At 37.5% G+C, this 15,640-nt stretch overlaps 1 protein-coding gene across 1 annotated transcript in view; it reads left to right on the top strand.

Moving 5' to 3' along the window:
* Positions 1 to 15,189, top strand: part of LOC122816372 (testis-expressed protein 2-like) — a 434,050-nt gene extending 418,861 nt beyond the window's left edge. Inside the window, exon 12 of the mRNA XM_044089116.1 lies at positions 13,938 to 15,189. Coding sequence (XP_043945051.1) covers positions 13,938 to 14,075 — 138 coding nt within the window. The 3' untranslated portion in view covers positions 14,076 to 15,189. The remainder of the gene's footprint in view (positions 1 to 13,937) is intronic.
* Positions 15,190 to 15,640: the final 451 nt, after the last annotated feature.

Below are 15,640 nucleotides of genomic sequence, written 5' to 3'. Positions count from 1 at the left end.
TTTTCAAGCAATAGGCTCCTTGCACACAGTTAGGGCCATGCAAAAGTTATTAGATTTACCTGATTGAATTATATCCCTTGTATTATACAGCAGCACTTGTTTGAGTGACTCTGCTGAAGTAAAAGTAATCTGAATAATTCCACATTAAAGATATCTGAAACTAATGAAGATGTTGTTGCTGTATATTTCAGTGTTTCATTTACAAATTCAGTGCCTGTTGCCATCAAAGAATAAATTGCCTATGTTAAATTAAAAAAAAATGGTAAGCTGGTATATTGCAATAGAAAATGGATGACAAGCTGAAAAACAGGTTCATAGTTATTAGGCATCTCATCCAAAGGAGGGCATCCTGAGGACTGCAGCATACAAATGTATATGCTGTAGGAATAGAACCTCAAGCCTTTACATTAAGATGCAAGTATTCTACTTGTGGTGCTACTAACATAGCTTTAAAACGTTATACCACAATAGAGATACCATTTGCTAAACAAAACAGTTGCACATTGTAAATAGACTTGGCATGAGCAGCAGTGGACTTAGCTTCCCTTAAAACTCACAGTTCCTTGAAAATGCACTTGAAAATTCCACCTGTTAACTCTAACTTGGGCATTTCACTTTCTCACAAACATACCACACCCTCAAGGCCTCAACCTTAGTGCAAGAAATCTGGACAAAGCCTAAAATAAATAGGGACAGATTATAAATATGGCTCTCAGAAACTTAGAAAATTACAAGAGTAACAGGATTTGTGTTGGTATGCATTTTTCTAAATGACATCTAAAACTGAAATGTCTCATTTAGCAACTTCAATCCTTTTAGGAGGAATATGGGGCAAAAATCTGGACAGCTGAGGGGTATGCTACCTCCCTCTAATACACACACCAAATAATTCTGGTCAGATAAATTAGTTCTGGGAAGGTTGCACTGAACGGCACCGTGCTTGAGCTGAAGTGGGTGAAATCCTGGTAGCCAGTGATAACTGATCTCAGCATTGTGGAGCATTAAAGCATTTTAGCAGAGCATTGTTTCATCACTACCTATTGTGTTTGCACATAAGCTGTAGTTATTTTAAACATTTGCCTTTTTTGATTACTACAGAGGACATTTACCCACCAGAGCTATTGTGTTTTGACTTCAGTGTGGAGCTAGTTGTTGCAGGGCTTGGCTTTTAAATAAGGTAGCAATGCTCATTTACCATATACCATTAAAGCCACCCTGACCCAACTACAACTGTACTAACACACAGACACAGCTATAAGACACTGGTCTGCAATAAAATGTAATGAGCTTCTGAAAATACTGTAATCCTGTCCTTTTATTACAATGAATATAAAATACTTCGAAATAAGGTAAAAAAGCTCATAATCTTAGACCGACAAAACTACTTTTCCACACTTCAAAATAATAAAATCAAACCCTCAGAAATTTTGGAAAGGTATCTCTACTCTACTTAACCCCAGCAAACCAGATACCCCTACCCCAGACCCAAACGCTCCTGACCAAGACTTGGCTACCCAATTTAACTCTTTTCATTGAATCCATTTCCAAATTAACGCCATCTTTCTCTAAGACCACTACACTGCTACTACTTCCTCATTCCCGTCTACTAACTCCCATCCCTCCACTCCTCCTACTACTTCATCAGCTTCATCTGCCCCTAATTCTCCCTCTTCACACTCATTTTTTCTCATTTAAACCTATACCCAACTTCTACTATAAAGAAATTCCTTATGAAACTGAAGCCATGCACCAATGCTCCTGATAACATCCCTTCTTACTTTCTTGGCAAAGCTGCTGAAGCAATCGCACCCTATTAGCATTTTAATCAACTGCTCTATCCAAGAATGTATAGTACCCCAAGTCTGGAAAAGGGCCTTTATCATACCTCTACATAAAAGGTGGCAACAACAACAATGTTACTAATTTCCGCCCCATCGCTATTCTGTCACTCATCGATAAACTCCTAGAAAAGTGTATCCAACTACAACTCCTTCCACATCTCTTAGATAATCACCTACTAACTCCCACACATGGAGTCAGACAACATCATAGCATTATGACCGCCCTCCTCTCCTTCCTTGAAACTGTAAATAAAGCCTGCGACTCTGGCCATAATGTTACTACCCTACTACTCGACCTCTCTAAGGCCTTTGACACACTCTCACAGCCTGCTACTAACTAAACTTTACCCATCTCCCTCCTCCTTGGAACTGGTTCTCCAGCTACTTATCTAACAGATCTCAAGCAGTCAAATGGGAAAAGGCCACCTCCTCATTTCTAAATACTCCTACTGGGGTACCCCAGGGCTCTATACCGAGTCCCCTTCTCTTAAATATATTTATAAATGATTTCCCCAACTCTATCCCATTCTCAGACATCATCCAATATGCCGATGATTCTGCTATTATCTGCTGCCACCTCTATCCCCTCACTCCTAAAACTGACTCAAGATGCTTTTACAACAACTGAGCAATGGATGAAAAGGAATCACCTAGCACTCAATGCCTCTAAAACCAAATTAATGTTATTCATCCCCTCTAAGGCAACTTCTTTCAATATAAACACATTCCACATCTCTAGACAAAATAATCTACCCCTGGAACTGGTGTCAGAGACCAAGTTACTTGGGGTCCAAATTGATACCAGCTCAAATTCAACTCCCACCTACAGTTAAATATCAAGAAAACCGGTATGCTTTACCGACAAAATCATTACCTTACACCTGCTACCAAAATCACCCTCTACCTCATTTCTTATCCTCTCCCTTCTCTATGGAGCTCCACTCCTAACTAATCTACAGACCTCCAACACAACTTTCCTCTTGCTACAACAAAATTGCCAAGTTTGCTACCAACCACAAGTCCTCCACCCACCACTGTTCCTCTCTCCAAAAACTAAAATGGCTAGAGCTACCCAGTTCTCACATATACTCAACTAAATCTTGCACATAAGCTCATTTTCAACCCCTCCCTTTGTCCCTCCCTTTCATCAGCCTTTAAAATGCACCTTCCTGCAAGAGTATCAAGATCCAACAATCAAAATCTATTAGAAGTATATAAACCAACTAGTCCCCAGGCAATTTCAGTGCTTTTGTGCTAAATTTCCCTTTAGTCTGTATTACCTATTAATTTCATCACTAGATTGTACTCGCTCTAGTTGTATTATTTTCAAATTGTTATTTCTTGTATGATTAACTTCTGTGTAATTGTATAATTTGTATATCTATTAATAACCTTAGTTTTGGAGCTTTTCTCCCCAGGACTCCATTGAAAACGGGTTCATTTGGCCCAATGGACTATCCTGGCAAACCAACTGCAAATAAAATAAATAAAACTGTCATATGCATTTCAATACCCAAGGCTTATACATTATCTAGTCATGTAAATATTCTCTGCATGGCAACAACGAAAAGGCTTTCAATGCTGGTAATTCTTTAACAATATACTTACTAAAGCTTACTTGCATCTTACAATATCCGACAAGCTTACTAAAGCTTACTTGCATCTTACAATCTCCGACAAGCTTACCTGATGTTCATTAAACCATGGCTACTTAAACAGAGCAACAGGGCACTGTGACAGCATACAGTTCCAGAATAAGAAGCATAAATCAACAGTACAAAAATCTGATAGAAAACCAGAACATTTTTCAAAATCAAGGACAGATGAAAAGCCACGGTCGTATTTGTGATCTACTTTGGATGGGGGAATACTCTGCACATTTACACTGCATAACTGCTTCTTGCCTTCCATGGACACATCCAGAGCCACTACAATGGGGAGAGTGGGGTGCAATAAGTATGTCACAATTTGAAATGTCTCTGGCTGACAGTGATGGCTCTGACACTCATGCCTCTCAACTTCAGAGCAAGAAATCTGGACAAAGCCATACATAGAACTAGAAGTGTGACAAGCCTAAAAATAAGGCCAATTTTAAATATTGCTCTTATAACTTAAATAGAACAGGTAGATCTTGCATTAGTACAAGTTTTCTGAAGGGTATGAAATCTGAAACTCAAATGTCTGCCATTATTTTCTAACTTCAATCTTTAATGACTTGCCACTAATTTGCCAGAAAAACACAATTTTATGAAAACGGACCAAAATGTGATGCAAAATACCTGTCAAAAAGGGACACCTTTTAATATTAACAGTTAACTTGAAGCAGCTAACAAAATAAGAGCATCCACATGCATTTCTGAAATAGAGGTAATCTATAAGTGATCATTACAGTTATATATAATTGTAAACCCTCCACATTTTCTTCCAAAATTGCCATTTTGGAGGAGGGATTATTAGGGAGAGCAACATTTTGAGCCAGAATTGGGGACAATTGAGATGTTTGGATATTCCTAATCTACAAAGTGATTTGCACGTACCTCTCAACCTCTTAATGCAGGAAATCTGAACAAGGCCAAATATATTGGGGAACATACAAACACTACTAAAAATTGCTCTTGTATAAACGTAAAGACAGTCTTGCATTAGCATGCATTTTTCTGAAGGTTATGACATCTGAAACTCAATGTCTGTCATTTAATGGCTTCATTCCTAAATAATTTGCTAGAAAATCACAAATTTGGGAACAAACCAAAATAAGCAGCAAATATCTATTCATTCTGCAAAGATATGGACAACTGAGAGGTATAGTTCAACCGGGGCTGTCTGAGCTTGCTACCCCCTCACAAAATCATGGTCAAATGGAGCCTCCCCCTGCAGCCATTCCAATGTCCCATTTATCATAAACACTAATGTGCATACTGCTTTACTTCTGCGATGATTTAGGATTTCATTTGAAAGTTTTATTTTGCATTTTACAGCACAAACCCTAATACATATCTGTTAAAGCAATGCAGTCTCACAATGAAAATAGACCAACATTAAAACTTCTCTGCTCTTGAAACTCGCATGCATTGAAACAGCACTGAAACCCACTTTACATTTTGCCAATGGCAAATATTAACTCTGGGCTGTCTACAAAATCATAGGCCCCTCGAACATAACATACACATGCTCTTCGATACACCTGCCTGACTATATTACATTACATTCCTTGTACAATACAGTACAGTTGTTAGAGGGCATTTTAAATTTATTGTTTTGAACATTTTTCCAGTAAACAATGAAACAAAAAGCATCCACTAATGACAAAACTGCCCAATTCAGAACATTTCCATCATAAAAAGTCTACTCAAGTCCACCAGTATCAGTAAAAAAATATACACAATCTCTGAAGTAGTAAACTCCACATTGAAAAAATTTGTAACTAATAAAGAGGTTGAAAGTGCCTGTTACTCTTGAAGAATAAATTGCTTTTGTTGCATGCAATAAAAATGAAAAGCTAGTAATACCGCAATAGGGAATGGATAGCAAACTGTTAACAGGTTCATAGTTACTAGGTATCTTTGCCAAAAGACTGCAGCATCCACCCCTTTACAACACAATACAGAATCAGCAATGCATTTACCTACTGTGGGAGTAGAACCCACAGCCTTCAGCATCTAAAGCAAGTACATTATCTGTTGTGCTATTAATGCGAGCAGACTAAACACAAGCAGCACTAAACATTTGCTCCCCTGCAGCTCTCAGCTCCTTGTAAAATCTACTCCGACACCCAGCTGTATCTCTGAACTTTTAAGCACAAGAAATCTGGAAAAAGCCAAAATTTATTGGGGACAAAAGGCCAAAACCAGGGACACATTTTAAACATTGCTTGTATAATGTTTGAAAGTTGCTAGAATAAAATGCTGCGTTACCACCATACATTTCACTGCCACGTCTTGAACCCAGGGGACCCCGTGCAAAACAGTCAGAGCAACATACCACTACGCCAAATAAACTGTTTTGTGAAAGAGGAAGACTGAAACTTAAATAGCTACCATTTAGTGAATTCAGTTCTCACCATAGCACAGCTGTCAGCCTCTTAGCACAAAAGACCTGAACAAAGCCAATAATGGGCGACTACTACAACCACCAAACATTCAGTGAATTCAGTTCTCACCATAGCTCTCAACCTCTTAGCAAATAACACCCGGACAAAGCCAGTAATGGGAGAATATAGCCCCCAAACATATTCAGTGAAATCAGTTCTTACCATAGCTCTCAACATTAGCAAAAAAACCTGGATGAAGCCAATAAATACCTGAACAAAGCCAATACTGGGTGAATACAGCCCTCAAACATATTCAGTGAATTCATTTCTTACCATAACTCTCAACCCTAGCACAAAACCTGGGCGAAGCCAATAATGGGGGGGGGGGGGATACAGTCCCAAACACAGGGATACATTTCAAATATCCATCTTGTACTCTTAGAAAATTGCTAGAATAAAAGCTTTTGTTAACATACACTTTCTGAAGAATATGAAGTCTGACAAGTGTGTCCATTTTTTTTTAACTTTTGTTAACCAGGAAAGTCTGACTTTGAAAAAAAAAAAAGCTAAGTTTTAGCAGAGGCCCAGGGAGAAACACTCCAGACAGCCAAGAATAAAACCAGAGAACATGTAGCTGTCAGGCAACAAGGACACAAATGCAGAAACCACAGATTTTATGAGGAACAGAAAAAGTATGAGGGAAAATCCTGCAACATTTTCACAAATGGTGGTGGGTAGGGAATTCAGGCTCTTGCCACTTGGGCCCAACTTTTTTTTTTAATTATCTAGCTGCAGCCGATTCCAGGGGGGTGCAAGTGCACCCCCTTGCACCTGCCTGCGGGCGCCCTTGCCCTCAGGCCATTAGCCTAGTAACTTCCTATGATCCTATGATCACTTCATTTCTGAGGAATGTTTTAGATAAACTAAAAATAATTGCATGAAATCCCATGGTTGATGCTTCATACAGTCATTTTGCTGTTTGTCTAGAATTATAATCAAGTATTTTGTGTGACGTTAGCCCTGATATACCTAAGTAGTTGTATCTTTTAGACCTATATTTTTCATCTGAGATGTTCTATGATCTCTATGAAGATAACTTGAATTTGGGTAAACTGATTACATGTGTTACAGATAAGGCATGTCCGCAAAAGAACTTGACTAAATTGACCATTTGGGCACAGGAGAGTAATATATTGATAAATGTATCAAAACCTAAGCATATCAGATTTGTTAGGCATAAATTGAAAGGTGAATATTTAATACAGCACACAGTGATTGAAACTGTAGGCTCATTTAAGGACCTGGGTATATGGGTAGATTCAGCTATTAGTTTTTCTAATCATATCAACCAATTGGATAATGATAGTTATAGAAACTATAGGTTGTATAAAAAGATTTATAAAGTCTAGGAAATCAAAAATAATTAAGTCATTGTTTGTTAGTTACATTAGACCCAAACTTGAGTATGGAACAACAATATGGAAACCTTACAAGAAAACAACTATGAGTAAAATGGAAAGAGTACAGTGAAAAATACCAAGAGCTTCCATGGATGAAAAAAGTTACATTTTTATCCAATAGCAAATTATCTGAATTTGTGCAGTATCCCAAACAGCTATTTAAGAGGAGATCGTATTCAAGTATATAGGGCATTTAGAGACAACTACCTCTGGGAATGCTTTGGGTTATCAAAACATAGTAGAGAATCATGACACAACCCATACAGAAGACTCTATAGGAATGAGAAGTGTAGTTATTGGTTCTCTGAGAGAGCAGCTGATGCATGGAACAGACTACCAAATTACATGAAAGCAAGTACTAGTTTAGATATTTTTTAGAACAGCCTGCAGACTTATTGTGGGAACAACCGTTTTAGTATACTGGAAAGCTAGAAGAGCATTAATACCTGAGCCTGAAACAATTGTATGTATGTATGCATGTATGCACGTATGTAATGGGTGGCGCAGTGGCACAATGCGTGGCATTGTTACATCAAAGCAAGAGATTCTCTCTTTCATTTCTTGACCTTGGTGTTTCTCTATGGAGTTTGCCTTTGTTTGTGTGGATCTGCTCAGGATACTGTTGTTTCTGTTCACACTGCCGGGTGGAAAATTGATATTACTGTAATATTCTCATCATATATTAACCTGGGCCATAATTATAGTATCAGTATATGTGCCATGGGGTGAATGCCAGGTTTCCTTAAAACAACTTTTTGATAAATTTCAAAATGTAAAAGGCATGACTAAATTGTAAGAAGAGATTGGAATATGACTCTTCCTGCTACTTAAGATAAGAAGGGCTCTGGTAGCCAATGAAATCAAAAATATATTTTATTTCTGAAAAAGGTTTGTAATTGCTTTTGATTTTTTAATCCATGCAAAAACCTATACCCTGAGGACAGATAGTGTTCCTTCCTCCCACCATATAAAACATAATCTAGATTTAATTTATTTATTTTGTCCAAATAATGGTGCAAACATGATATAGATGTTGTAACTGAACCAAGAGCATTTCCATATTACTCTCAAATATATTTCAAAGTCAAATAGAATAACTACCAGACAGAGAACTAACTCAGCCTTTTTAAAAGAATTATGTATAATTATTAAAATTCAAGGTATTCCTGGGTCACATTTAGTAACTAAGGGAATAAAACTATGGGCAGCTTGAAAAGTAATATTTACAAGGTTCCTCATTAGTAATGAATCATACTACAGGAAGGTTGAGAGTGAAAAATAATTGCTGAAGAACTTGGCTAGGGAAATTGACAGAAGGCTAGAGCACTTGTCACTGAAATAAACAATCAACTCAGGAGCTTAATAAAATATACCAAAGCCAAGTTTGAGGCTAAAAGAGCTACCCAAGTCAAAGACAATCACAAGGCATTTATAGTTATGTTTGTAAGCACAACACAGCAGTACACTGAGCTGATTTTGAACAATGTTACCTGCACTGAGGCTGACGATACAGTGAACTTAATGGATAATAAATTCAGCCCTAACTTTACTCGCCTCTCTCCCCCATCTGTCCCTTGAGATATACAGAAACTAGTTCACTTCCAGCAATCACACAAGACCAAGTCCTAAAATCTTTATTAAAAACTACGTGTCATGACAATATCCCTGGATGCACCCTAAATAGCAAAAAGCCCAATTTAGTCCTCCCCAACAGTACTGTTCAGCCTAAGCTTCCATACAGCTTTTGTACCAAGCAATGGTGGGCAGCTATAGTAATTCCCCAGCTTAAGGGAGGACCTAGCATAGACCCAGGCAATTACAGACCCATATGTCGGGTCAGCCATATATGTAAAGCTATGGAATCACTTATCATTGAACTCATTAATAAAGACATAGGAAAGCTCAAAACACTGGACCCGTCTGAGGCTGGATTTGTCAAAGGCAAGTCATGCTTACTCAGCTTGGTGGATCATTTTGAAAAGGTCATATAAACAATGGACAATGGTAAAGCACTACACACAGTATAACTCCACCTGGCCAAAACGTTTGACATAATCCCCGACTCAGGCATAGTAGAAAATCTAAATAAACTGGGAATAAACAATGAAGTCTCTGCTGAAGAACCAATTGGCTCACAGATAGGATGCAGGAAATTAAAATAGTGGAAGTAACCTCAACAAAGAGATCAGTTACCAGTGGAGTCCACCACAGTTCTGTGCTGGGATCTCTCCTATTTGGCATCTACCTCTCTAAAGTAAAGGCCAACACCAAAAGGCTCTGGTTGGAAAAGTTTGCAAATGACTACACGCTAGGAGCAGTCAATGAATTCTCAAGTGGATTAGCCATCCTACAGGAAGGGTTATCCCAAATAAATAATTGGTGTCAAAATCATAGACTGAAACTAAATGGAAAAATATGCATTACCATACCTTTTGGGAAGTCATCTACTCCAGGGAGATACCATATTAACAATATGTCCCTAAGAGCTGACCCAGTATTCTAGTATTTGGGAACTAGTATAGACAGTGACCTAACTTCTGACCAGTATGTGTCCATTGTCATAAGAAACTCCTTCTATATTGCACAGCACATAAACCAAGATCTAGTGATGTCATTGCCTCTCTCTGCTCAGCCCTCATTAAGCCATTCAGTGAGTATAATGCACCCTTTGGTATGCATCCATCCAGACACATTCAACAACTGCAACACCTATAGAAATATCTTAAAAGGATACAAGACCTAAACAATATTACCTACACGGGCCTACTCAAAGCCCTGTCATTATAGTCAATATCCTACAGAGCGCTAAGTTCCAGTTATTTACAATAGGGGTCATATATAATTATTGATCATGGGATGGAATGGGTAAAAACCTTCTAACACCAAATGAGAATGGGTTAATTTAAACACCAAAAGGGAAACTGGCTGGGTTTAAAATGGCCCACAAGGGCAGCTAGCCTAGTACTTACCTATGAACCTATGTGTTTACTCTCCTGTGCAAAGGTGCCCATAATGATCACTTTAGTCAACTTTTTTATTGTGCATGCATGTGTGTGTGTGTGTGTGTGTGTGTGTGTGTGTGTGTGTGTGTGTGTGTGTGTGTGTGTGTATGTGTGTGTGTGTGTGTGTGTGTGTGTGTGTGTGTGTGTGTGATACAGTCTTTTTTTTTTTTTACATATTTTTTTAAGAACAACTTTATTAGAATCAGCTGTGATTAACAATGAAGAGATAAACAAATATGTGTACAATTTAATTACAAATGACAGGCCAGAAAGGCCAGAGATAACAATGAGCATATTAAAAAAGAAAAATATAATGTTAGACAGAAGATTGTTAGAATCCCCCGTGAATGTATTAACAAGTTTAGGTCAGACCTAGAAGCGTAGAATGCCAACAGAAACATTTACACATGCAGTTCAAGAAAGAGCACAACCAACTGAGGGATATTATGAGGAAGAGATTAAAGTACAAAGCAAAATAATAAAATGTAATGTTCATGCAGAATAAGATACTGACTTATAAACTAGCATAAAAAATGTATAGAAACATATAATTGATTAGTCTATGAAGATGGAAGGAATGAATGAAAATGGGTGCAATGCCTGGGGAGAACGTGAGCTGGATGTATGAGTGAGTTGCAAAATGGGGGGACTGTGTTGTATTATATTATATTATATTATATTATATTATATTATATTATATTACATTATATTATATTACATTATATTATATTATATTATATTATATTATATTATATTATATTATATTATTAGTATAGTATCTTTGTATACACCTTTGTATGTACATATCTCTGAGAACATGTGTGTGTGTTTGTGTATACATGTTTAGTACCGCTACAGCTGGGTAAATAGCTGTATTTGTCCTGGACACTGGTGACTGAGATCTATTGTATGGCAGAATGACCAAGTTCTACCTGCTGCCTGTATTACAAAGGGATTATTTATTGACTGGGAAATTATGACTAGGCTAAAAATGCCCACTTTCAGTGGAGGCTAAGGAGAAAAGCTTCAATACAAAAACAGACTAAATAAAAACAGCAATACATGAATGCAAGAATACAAACGCAATAAAAATGCAAATAAGACTTGGTAAATAACTATATGCTATACATAATAGGAAATGAAATTAAGAGTGGAAACTATATGTAGCCAGAAAGTTGGAAGCAAATATTTGTTTTTTAAATACTACAAGCATAACCTGTTTGAATTAATATTTGGAATAGAGATGCAGATAGAGGTTAAGAATAGCAGATATGAGTATCGAAGGGAGGAGTATAGTGATGAATGAAAGTTCAGCCAGGAATGGACCAGGACCAGAGCCAAGACCTAGGTAAGAATTCTTTTTATGTGCATTTAAAGGCATGATGGTTTGGGTCAGACCTAATGGACAGTGGAACAGAAGAGTAAAGGCTGTGTCCAGGGAAGCTGTTTGCCATCAAAACGTAGAGGTCTGCTAGGGTGGTAGCTGTGGAGAGTGACACTAACGACAGGGCAAGCTGATGGTTTATATATAATGTTATGGATAGTAAATAGTTGTTAGGTGAAGGGGAGTTCCCATCCAATTTAGTGTCCTGAGTGCCATGCAGTGATGTGTGTTATGGATTGTACTAGTTGCAACTTTATCACAGCATACTTCACGTTTATCATTAGGAGAGGCTTGTATATTGGTAAGGACAGGAGTGAGGGTAGGAGGTTTGTGGTTACAGTTGTGGCTTTGGTGGAATTGTTTAGAAACTGTTTGTGTCTGTATAGCATTCCTAAGTTTGTTTGCTATTACTTTGAACATGAAAATCAAATTTGAGATTGTCGTCTATTGTCATTCCAAGTGGTTTTGTACAGAAGAGTGCTTCAATTTTCTGTACTGTTCATTGAATAGATTTAAAAATGTTTTTTCCTTGACTGTATGCTTTTGGAGTGAGCATGAGAAGCTTAATTTTCTTATGGTTAACTAGAAGCTGAGCATTAGTGAGCCACGTCTCAAGTGAAGTGAAGACTTCCTGTGTGATTTGTTGAACAAGTAACAGGTTGTTAGAGGATCATGTAAGTGTGGAGTCATTTGCATACTAAATTAGGGAGGCTTGACAGGAAGATGCATGAAGATTGTTGACGAAGATGTTAAAAAGGAGCGGGACAAAAATGGAGCCTTGAGGAATGCCGTGGTGCTGGGCAGATAAGAGAGATGGAGCCTTATTATTTTACAAATTGCTGCCTATCAAACAAGTAGCTGTGGAACTTGTTATATAGTTATATTCCTTTGGCCAGGAAGGGTATTTTTGTAAGCTGCAAACCAGCAATGGATCTGAGGGGAAGGTGTGTGTGCTTGTTTGTGTGTGTGTGTGTGCACGCGCGCACGTGTGTGTGCTTGTGCATGCGTGCGCACATATGTGTGTGTGTGTGTGTGTGTGTGTGTGTGTGTGCGTGCGTGCGTGCGTGCGTGTGTGTGTGTGTGTGTGTGTGTGTGTGCGCGTGCGTGTGTGTGTGTGTGTGTGTGTGTGTGTGTGTGTGTGTGTGTGTGTGTGTGTGTGTGTGTTTGTGCATGCGTACGTGTGCACATATTTATTTATTTATTTATGTTGTCTTTGTTTACCAGGAAAGTCTGACTGGGTAATACCCATTTTCAGCGGAGGCCCACGGAGAAAAGCTTCATTTGGTTACATTGCATAATACGTGGTTCCAGTTAAACACAGAGTAGTTACATTTCTATTTTATATTTATACACATACAGTAGTTACATTTGTACATTGGAAGATTTTACAGAGGTAGACGTTACTAAAGAGAAAGCCCACATGCATCTTAGTAGATTGTACAGGCAGTGGTTATGTATAAAAACTGTTTTCCTTTACTTCATATTACTACTATGTAATACTACATACTTTCTTCTACTTCAGATATTTCCCTAAGTTCCAGTTATCAGGCTTGAATAACTTAAGTAGAATTTTAGATCCATGGCTTATGATTTAACCCTCATTTCACTTCCTGCCAAACCAAATGTTTGTGGTTTATTGAGGGATCAGAATTATATGCACTTTCCTGGGAATGGCTCATCGGGTATTCAAAGTCAAACACCAGGATATTGCTACAGTCCTATCATACTATTTCCTTTTCCTTTAGCTGTGCTGTACTTTATTTCTGCCATGTGTTTTCTTACTGGACATCCTTTATAATCTGTTTCTCATAATGTTGCATCTATAGACAATTCATGCTTTTGAACCACTGTTGTATCTTTGTGTTTCCGTCTGCCTTCCCCACCAGCTGTGAGTATTCCCGGAGACATTAATTAAGGGCCATTCACTATTAGTACTAGTTCTGTTTCTGAGCAGAAGAAAGTCATGATTCCTGTACCATCATTATAGATTGCTCTGTAATTTGTCAGCAAAGAACTGTAGCATTTACTCCGTTTTAGTGCTTCATGAATTTGTAGAAATAATTCTTCATCTAAACGTTTTTTTCATTTTATCTTATTGAACGTACTGCCAAGAATTTACTGTGATGTTCAGGACTTGAAATTCATTTTACTATAGACGATTCACAACGATTTCATTTGTTGAATTGTTGTAACTTTGTGCTGCACTTTTTTTCATTTCAGAAAGTCTTTGTGATGCCAAACATGGATGACCTCTACATTTTAGTCATGCATTCTGGTTTGGACATCTCAGCTCAACATTTGCCATGCTCTGAGGGGCAATCTGAAAACACTGTGACTGTACCTGAAGAAAAATTGTAGCACAGCAATAACAAAGCGTGATTCTACACTCAGATGCACAGTCTTCCAAATTTTGTATAGACTATTCAAGCCTGATGACTTTTTAATTCAGTGTGCCATTTTCATTTGAGCTGTGTCCGGTCAACAAGTCTTACTTCACTCAGAAACCTTCCAGAAGTTTAAAATTAGTAATGTTTATTAAAGCATTGCGCTTCACATGCTGGATTCTTTGAATGAGTTGTAGATGTATTTCAACAGCAGTGTGTGTGTGTGTGTGTGTGTGTGTGTGTGTGTGTGTGTGTGTGTGTGTGTGTGTGGGTGGGTGTGTTTGTGTGTAAGCGTGTGTGTGCATGTGTGTGTGGTATTCCCCCTATTATTTATTCATGAAGCTATTTTTTATTTATTTTGTCTGTAATATTTATATTTATTGTCTAAAATATATATTTCCTACATTTTTCAAAAGTAGATTAATTTCACAGAGGTATAATCCCTTTTGAGTCATACATGGATATAATTTAATACCAGCTATTAGCAAAATATTAATTTACATAATCAGCAAATGTCCTGTAATCCACAATTTATGCAGCACAGATTTACATAGATTTTGAACAGACTTGAAAAGAAATAATCTGGTCATGTTTGCATATCTGTATGTATTAAAAATTTCATTTTGATCATAGGGGTTTCTCTCATAATTTTAAGGGCCTGCAATTAGAAGGGATTTCCAGGATAAAGTCATGGGAGTAAGCAGGACACAGTTTGCAGTATATGCTAAAAATGGCCATGCACATTTTCATGGTTTATTATAGGTATGGTTCTTATATTCTTACAATTTACTGAGCTAACAGACCATTTGTATCAAATGCTGTTTTTGGCTCCTAAGGGTATGGTGCATGCACAGTAACATTGTTGAGAAATAAAAAATGATGTTTCTGATGAATGGATACACATGGATAATGCATGCTAGGAGCAGAATAACAACTCAGGGTAGTCAAAAAATAAAAAGTATCTGAAGCCATTTCACTTTTCATTCACTTATGTAGCTGTGCATATTGGAGCGAATGCAGTTGTAACTCTAGCTCGATTTACTGCTCTAGTTGATCGCTGTACAAATGTAATAAATGCACAGTTTTGAGCTGCACCACTGTCAGAAGTATTGTGTTACTTCACAAATAGGAAACAGCATGGTTTTGTTTAGTGTGCTTCCTTTTCGTGAGGAGTTAATTAATAGGCTTAATCTTGCGATCTTAGCAGTGAAGGAATAAGCAATGTACCGTACTGTAGTCTTCAGATTAACAAGAGTTGATGTAGCAAAGGCATTACTTTCCACCTGATTGCACTGTCCGCCTGAACTTAAAGATCTAAAATCATTTTGTGTTTACCTTGAACTGACTGAAAATGGAGGACCCATGGAAAGATCCATGTTGTTCCCAAACAATAGACAATGTTTTTAACATTGTAGTCTATGGAGCATTTCAGTGATGACGCATACTGCATAATATACAGAACTAAACAGAGAAAATTAAACAGGCATAAATTACATTTCACTGAACAAACAATTCGTTGGCATGATTGTGAACCTCGCA

The sequence above is a fragment of the Protopterus annectens genome, chromosome 12.part0, assembly GCF_019279795.1.
Source record: "Protopterus annectens isolate FY-2018-M chromosome 12.part0, PAN1.0, whole genome shotgun sequence".
NCBI classification, from domain to species: Eukaryota; Metazoa; Chordata; order Ceratodontiformes; family Protopteridae; genus Protopterus; species Protopterus annectens.
Note: the sequence above shows the minus strand (reverse complement) of the source record. Positions and strands in the feature narration are given on the sequence as shown.